This window comes from Actinia tenebrosa, unplaced genomic scaffold (assembly GCF_029948245.1).
Source record: "Actinia tenebrosa isolate PJP-AT-01 unplaced genomic scaffold, QUT_ActTen_1.0 PGA_scaffold9__36_contigs__length_13948895, whole genome shotgun sequence".
Lineage (NCBI taxonomy): Eukaryota > Metazoa > Cnidaria > Anthozoa > Actiniaria > Actiniidae > Actinia > Actinia tenebrosa.
This window is the reverse complement of record NW_028292586.1, coordinates 2,678,532-2,686,672: the sequence shown is the minus strand read 5'-3', so window position 1 is coordinate 2,686,672 and position 8,141 is coordinate 2,678,532. Positions and strand designations below refer to the sequence as shown.

At 46.5% G+C, this 8,141-nt stretch overlaps 1 protein-coding gene across 1 annotated transcript; it reads left to right on the top strand.

Moving 5' to 3' along the window:
- Window positions 1-1,619: 1,619 nt before the first annotated feature.
- On the top strand, window positions 1,620-3,795 carry LOC148904482 (uncharacterized). Its single transcript, XM_089024975.1, has 3 exons — window positions 1,620-2,786; window positions 3,375-3,663; window positions 3,734-3,795. Exons 1-3 carry the CDS (start codon window positions 1,620-1,622, stop codon window positions 3,793-3,795), a joined length of 1,518 nt encoding a protein of 505 aa, XP_088881101.1.
- The last annotated feature ends 4,346 nt before the right edge of the window (window positions 3,796-8,141 follow it).

Genomic DNA, 8,141 nt, shown 5'->3' with positions numbered 1-8,141 from the left:
CTTACAGTCAGCAGCAGTAAGGGGGACTCGCGACCGCCTCCGCGAAAGCCCCGAATAACACGGGTATTACAGGCGTTAAAACGAACGGAATGCCGACGGCGGCCTTGGCGAATGCCTCCTTACTGCTGCTCTTTTAGGTAACTCAAACGATGGTAAGATATCTTATGGGTATATGAATGACCTACATCAATGCACGTGCTTCGTTAATGAGATCTGCGTGACTTGTTTGAGGCCCCGCGTCGTAATACCAAAGCCAGAACCTTTCGTATGCTGTGGTAAGAAGATGCAATTAGAGGAAGACGCATCGATGCAGTGTTATGAGTGTGGTAAGAATCTACGTAACGCGGTATCTAGTGTTACCCAACAACACTACTTTGTAAACGGAGGTCGTAAGAAGGCAGTATATGAAAGGATAACGTACTTTCATAAGAAAATGAGGTACGTCCTAGGCGAACCTGCTTACGTAGATCCTTTAGTAATGCAAGAGATTGCCGACGACTTAAGAGCGCCAACCGTAAGAGCTCTACGCGCAACCTTAAAAAAGTTGAAGTTAGGAAAGTACTATGACCATATTTCCTACTTGTTATCTCAAATTACTGGTGAGGTTATTCCAGGCGTTGATTATTACGATATGCACCAAGCAGAGGAGTTATTCTGTTGCATCGAGGGAAAGATTCCCCATTACTTCGATCTCATTTATAAGATCTTCAAGAAGATTAACCCCCAACATCCATTGTTAGCATGGATTCCTAGACGATGATACATGCAGCTGGAATCCTCCTGCGCCTTTTTCAAAGGTGATACTTAGGAAGCGAGCTTTTTTCGCATTTCTTCTCTGGCCTCTTCGTAGATCTTCTTGCGAGACTCGTCGGAAAGATCTTTTACGACTGTTTTTTTATTCCTTATGTCCGTCTTTAATTTCTCGTACTTTTCCTATTCGGCCAGAATAAGCGAGAATTCTACGTCGTCTATCTTTCTGTCACGCAAAGCCTTTGAGACAAGATCGGTAATTGTATTTACTTTGGCCCTAGACAGAGCTATTGTCGTGTCATGCTTGGATATTTTGCTTGACAACTGTTTCATAATGCCCGTAGCAACAGCCGAAATAATACCACAGGCTGCCCCAACGCCGGCCAAAGGAACTCCAACGATTATTCCCGGCCCAGTAAGCGAAGTAGCAACGCCGGAGCCCGTTAACACAACAGATATGGACCCCGAAGTTATCGAAATCTTATGTAGCGTACTCCGGGCTCTAACGTATTTTTTTCGGACTTTTTCATAGTGTTTTGCCTGTCCTTCCAAGTAAGCCAGGATTAAGTTTGCTTTGTTAAGTCTGAAGTTTTCGGCATCCGTTATTGGTGCCGTAGTGTGATAATTGGGAACATCTGGGTACAACTGAGGTGCTGATGGTATAACATCCATTATATATACTAATGTACGACGCTTTTGGGAATGATATTGAGGAGCAGCCACATCACGACAACCGGGATTACTGGAACTGGAGGGCCTTTAGGAAGATGTTTCCGCATGCAGACCCCAGTAAGTTCGAAAGAAGACCCGATGGGATTTACTATAACGGCTCTGGGATGTACAGCAATGAGGATTTGAAACCAAAAATAATGAAGAAGGTAAGCGAGCGGCCTTTGTCAATAACGAAGGAGGTACAGCCTAATTTCCCGGAGAATTTATTGATAACCAAGGAAGATTACCCATTTTATGATGCCAAAGGTGGCATAAACGACTTTGATAAGCTGGTAACACACCTAAAAATTCCAGTGGGTAAGCAAACCTTTGACGTAGTAATAAGGGATATCTTTAAGGATTTTAAGCTTAAGCACACTTCAGGAAAAGAAGCCCACGAATGGCTAAAGGGACCTAACTTTAAGTACTGGCCGCAGCAGTTAAACTTTGCCGTCTGGGCGGCTACAAAAGGCTGCGGGGTTGCCGCGGATATGTTCAACATTGCCTTTCTAAGGTTCCACGTTGCCTTTACTATGCGCCGCATATTGAAGGAGCTGCACGTGCCACTGCCAGGGGAGAAGCCATTTAATCGAATGGATAACCACTACGATTCCGCTGCCCTAGAAAGACTAATGAATGAGTTTAAGCCGCAGCAAGAAGACTTTCGTTATCGGGAGGGCGCCACGCATGGCTTGGGCATTATCTATGCTTGGCATGTTGACGGCGTGCGTCCGGCAGACATGTATCATCAAAAATACCCCGGGGTCCTAAAGTTTTACGACTTGGGTGGTCGTAAGAATGACGTTACGCTGATCGATAGGATTGAGACAATTTACCCCAGTCCTTGGGATCCGTTTGTATTATTAAAAGGAAAAGGCCTAAGAAACCTAGCCAGGATCAACCGCAGCATTGAAGCATTTGTCTACTGCATCCTGGGAGCGCAGGTAAATACCCGCAGCCCCATTGTTGGATCCCAAGGTGCTTCGCGGGAAACGCAACAGGAATTCCTAACCCTGTTTGAGTCCGCAATAATAGAAAACGACATATCCAAGTCAGTGCAGAGATATCAATTAGCGGTGCAGCAATCTAAAGTGCGGCTAGATTATGCCTTGAGTCCTGGTTGTTGGTTAATGCCAAGTAACTTGGTTATTAACACCAATTCCGTTGTGGGTTATAACAACAAGCTGCAGCGAGCTACTAAGGATATGAAGTTTGGGGTGAATGACGTGAACTCTGACATGACCAAGGGCATTCCTCACTTCGTAGAGAAGCCAAAAAAGGAACACGCAGAAAGACCAATTCCCAAGCCCACAGCCCAAAAGAAGGTTATACCTGCGATACCCGAGGAATATGACCATAACTTACTAAAAGCCGGCTTGGCTACCGCAAGCATTGGTCTGAGTTATTATATATGGCGATGAACAACCCCTACGTAGCTGGAGTAGATTGTGTTTATACGACTTACACAGGCGAGAAAAAATACACCCAGGCATCTTGGGTTGATGTCACCGGAATGTCTGTGAATTTGAACTACTCAGGAAAGAAGTTAATCCTTTGTAGTATTTGCATTGGCACAAGCAGTCACGCCAACGTAGGCTTTAGGTTCCTGGATGAGAATGGAGCATTACAGCCTATGCGCGCGAAGACGAACAACAGGGAGCCTGCGCATTTTTCCGTAGAGCCGCCAACGAATAGCGCTGAGAATCTTACGACTTGGACTTTTCACATGGTTGCTGATTGCCATGGGAAGGTAAAGTTGCAAATACGCGTAGACGACACCGGGAGCGTTTGCGTAAATAGCATAGAAAATCAAAGGGATACGACCTATAACCACAAGACCATAAGCACTCTTACGGTGCTTAGTCTCTAGAAGCAAACTATGTTTGCTGAAGTATATGAATCCACATTGGAAGGAAGCCCATTACGCTTATTACTTAAGGGATGAGCGGTATACTGATCACGCCTGGCTCGATATTGGGATGTGGGTTGAAGTTGGAGGTCTTGCGTTGATCGTTTGTAGCATTATCTTTACCTCGGGGCGGGCGGGAATCGTAGGGTTTAGGTTGGTTGACGAGAACGATGAGCCTTTAGCCCCTTATAGGGCATTGACCGACAATCGAAGTCCTACTCATTTCTCGGCGCAGCCATATCCATTTAGTAATGAGGCGTTTTACGTGGCTACGTTTCAAATGGTAGTCAATTGTAAGTATGCTAAGTTACAGATTTACCCTGACGGTAGTAGCAATCTCGGTTATTATGCTTTCATAAATAGCACGGACGGATACGCTAACACCCCCGACAGGACCTGGCATCATAAGACCATTTCTACTATGACCGCCATACCACTAGTTCCGCATTATCAAGGCGGTGCGAATACTATCTTTACTTATCCCCAGTCGAGAACACCTCGGGCGTCTGACGACGATAAGCCCGACATAACATACAAGGACAAGATTAGCCCTTCATCTTCTTCAGGAGTACCACCCCAATAGCGACAACCAAGATCCAAATGTTGTTACCCACGAACTTCAACAGTTCGCCGCCGGCCCTAAGTGCCAAGGAAACAACCGAACCCAGCAGCCCAGGAAGACCGGCTGCCATCTTTTTTCCCAAGTCCGTCAGCCCACTGCCTAATTTCTTTACGCCCGCACCTGTAGCCTTAAGCGCGGATAGGATAACTCCTACTACGGTGCTAATAGCGACCGCAAACGCCAGCGGAACGCCATACTTCAAAAGGGCTCTTTTTACCTTTTCCTTGGTGGTAAGCCCCAGCTCCTTTTCCAGGTTGTCCTTTTGCGCCTGTAATTCCGCAACTCTCTCCTGAAGGGTTCCTACTTCCTTTTGAGCTGCTTCCCTTTCCTCTTCGGGACGAGTCTGGTCCGCAACTACTTCCTGCTGCCGCTCTATTTGCCCCTCCAAGTCTTCAATAGCCTGATCTCTTTGCCGGATTTGCTCTTCTTTAGTATTGATTTCGGCAACCAACTGCCGCCGTTCCTCCAAAGAGCCGGCTATGGTGATATGCAAGTCTTTAGCTTCTTCCTTGCTCATGTCCAGGTCTTGCAGGGTAAGATCGAAGGCCTTTTGGGCTTAGTCTCTATCGCGCAGGGCATTGTCTCTTTGTTCTCTCATTTCTATCATTCACTGATTTTTGTCGTTGATTTCTCTCTTTTGAGCATCAATGAGCAGTTGGTTCTGTCTCATGTATTCTGCTTCCCTTTCTTCCAACGTTTCTTGCAGCTCCTCGACGCGTTTTTCTAACGCAACCCTTTCGTTCAGGGTTGCCAACCTTTCTAACGCACTTCGGGTAGCTAGTTGAAAACCTCTTAATCTCGCCACGTCACCCCTAACTTCGCCATTTTTGTCGAAAAGGGGCTGTGGTTTCGTCCAGCGGTTTTTGTCAGGAAATCTCAGGTCTTGGACGCTTATGAGGACTTTGTTTCCGCGTTCTGTGAGTTTTACGTCGTCAGCATCAAAGTGGGAATAGCGCTGCGTTAGCTCTTGCGTTGCCCACTCTATGGTTTCCCGTGCGGCTGCTTCCGGCTCGCCCATGTTTTGAAGCTCTATGTGCTCACGCGGAAACGTGTACTCGCGTGCTTTGGGATGTCTTAGGGCCTTTGCAATCCTATCCCTTAGGGAATCGTCGACTTGTTGGGTGGGAAGCAGCGGTTCTTCGTCACCGTCGTTGATATCAGCCTGACCTTCCTCAGTGGTGGGATCGAAGTCGGGGTCTGTTCCTTCTACTTCCATTATATATGATAAGCTCAAAGTTAAACCCCAACGTATTACCTAAGCAGGTTGGCGGACTAAAGGCGGAACGCACCTTTCACCGGGTCACATTCACGCCATCCAGCGCAAAGCCAGGAGAAACCCTGTATGTGGGCGTGCCCCGTCTAACGGATAACCTAGTATTGGTTCCTGGCACCTTGGCGCTAAGGTTTGACCTAGCGGTGCAGCCCAGCACTGTGGATGAAAGGTGTTGCGTCAATAACGTGGGCCGCAACCTTGTCTCTAAGATGAGAATTAAGTTTGCCGGGGAATCCCTTTTGGACTTAAATAGGTACGATCTGTATACCACCTATAAGGACCTATGGTTAACAGCCTTCGACCGCGCGCAAAGGATAGAACAAGGAATTGGTAGTCTCATCCTGCGTAAAGTCCGCACGCCTGTTAAGACGCAGCCCACGGACTCCAGCGGAGAAACCGCAGTAGCAGATGCGAAGCGAATAAAGACGGCCTATGGTAGCAAGTATATCATCCCGTTGGACTTCGAAGTGATTACGAGTCATGGCGTGTATTACCCAAGGCAGCTAAGTGAGTTACAGTTCGAAGTAACCTTGGCCGATACGACCAACATCCTTGGAGAGATGTCCACCGCAATTAGTGGAGCCGTTCACCCATACTCTATTACCAACTTAGAGCTACAGTACGAAACGGTATACAGTGAAGAGCTGGCCCGTAGCGCTGGCATGGAATACAGCTCCGGAAAGGCATTCCTTTACGACCACGTAGTGATGTATAAGACGTTTAGCTTCTTGGATAAGACGGATGAGGTTATCAACCAAAGTATTAACCTCCCCCGAAGAAGTCTTACGGGACTAATGCTGGTGTTCGCCAAACCCTACGAAGCCGGTAAGCGCGACTCCGAAGCGTTTCACAACCCCAACATTACTAACGTGGGTATTAACATAAACGGCGTTCCAAACAAGGTTTACTCCCAGGGAATAAAACCTGAAGACGTCTACAGGGAGGCAAAGCGTAAGTTTGGCGACCAAATTAGCCCCGAGGAATTCTTTAAGGATAAGTACGCGTTATGGATTGACATGCGCACCATTAACGACGAAGACCTACATGGCCAGGGTTTACGTTTAGTAAATACGCAGGACGGCATAACATTGGAGATCAAGCGCACCAAAAACACTGACGCGCAGGACGCTGACAAAATAAACTGCTACATCTTCGTCGTCTCAGACGCGCAACTGAGCGTGGAAATGAATCAACTAAAGAGTGTTGCCTATTAAGGTTAAAATATTTCTTAGATATACAATGCTTCGCGTATTCCAAAACAACGAAACCAAACTGCAATGCATAGTGCAAGGCGAAACTTTGTACTTCAAAGCGAAGGAGGTGGCTTTGGCGTTGGAATACGAGAACACCAAAAAGGCTATTAGTGACCACGTGTCTGAGAAGTACCAGAAAAGGCTGAGTGAGTTAAGGGTAACGAATCGTGCCCCTTCTACTATGCATCCACATTCCGTGTTCATTTCCGAACCTGGGTTGTATCAGCTGATATGTAGTTCGAAGATGCCAAAGGCCGTAAAGTTCCAGGATTGGGTCTTCGAAGAAGTCCTTCCCGCGCTAAGGAAAACAGGTAAATATGAAAGGCGCTTTGACGGTCCAAACAAGTTGGTATTCAAAATAGAAAATGAATTTGACCTGCATAAAAAGGTAGTGGACTACATCCGCAGGTTTTACCCCCAAATGCTCATAGCCCCCGGTCTAGGTGAACTGCAGGATTCGGACGGCAAACGCATAAAGTGCTGGCAGAAAGGATATCAACGCGGTCAACCCGACTTAATGATCTTGAATGCGCATACACATTACTGTGGATTATGCATAGAACTAAAGACCCCGAAAGGCAACGGCAGGTTATCTGAGGATCAGCAACTACTCTTACAGAGGTATGAAGAAAACGGCTATAAGGTGCTTATAAGCAGCGACTACGACGACATCTGCAGGGAGATCACTGCGTATGCTGAACACCTACGAATTCCCTGCAGGTGGTGCTGTAAGGGCTTTAAAACCTCGGAGACTTTGGCAACACACTTAAAGATATTTCATAGAATATATGGACAAGGATAAATTTAACGAGTTAAAGTTCATACAAACACACTGGCGCGATTTGGTGGTGGGGGAGATTTACGAGATAAAGAATTATGTGGTCTTTGAAGACTTGGACCGCCTGCGCTTGGTCTTAAAGAATAAAAAAAGAACATACACCCTTTGGGCGCCCGATAGGATAAGGTACGCCATCGAAGGGCAGGACGTTACCCATGTTATGAGTCATGGTAAGAGGGATGGCAGGTGGGTATTTGACGTGGTTAAGTATGAGCCTGAGAGTCCTCTGCATTCGTAATGACGTCTAATAGGGTCCGCTGCGCTTTAGGATCCGCGGAGCACCAATGCCCCACAAAGGATCCTTCAAGAAATACCTTGCCGCAATGAAGGCAGGTGTATTTTTTACGCGGTTTTGGGGGCGTAATGCAATCGGCTGGTAGTTCGCACGTAATACAGTCCATATATTGAAAGGGCGATTAGGAATCCTCCCAGAAATGCCACAAAGTAGGCTAGCATATACCTTTAAAGGGGGTCCTTATTTTTCTTGTTGTTTTGATGATACTTAACAAACAACAAGAAAAATAAGATCAGGATTTGAGACTCTTTGCACAAACCCCATTCTAAAAGGGTCTCAGAATGTTGAGTATAAGGTTGTTATATTGTTAAGGACGTTTATTTGTCGAGGCAGTTGAAGATATGTTCCTCTTCTCTAACACAACCACAACGATCGCACTCTTGCCTCCAATACTCCCTTTTAGTCCACGGAACGCCTTCTGCGCGTTCGAAAGAGGGGAAAGTACGGACTATCTTCTTATGGTAATCTATGCGATTCCTTAAGTAATCCT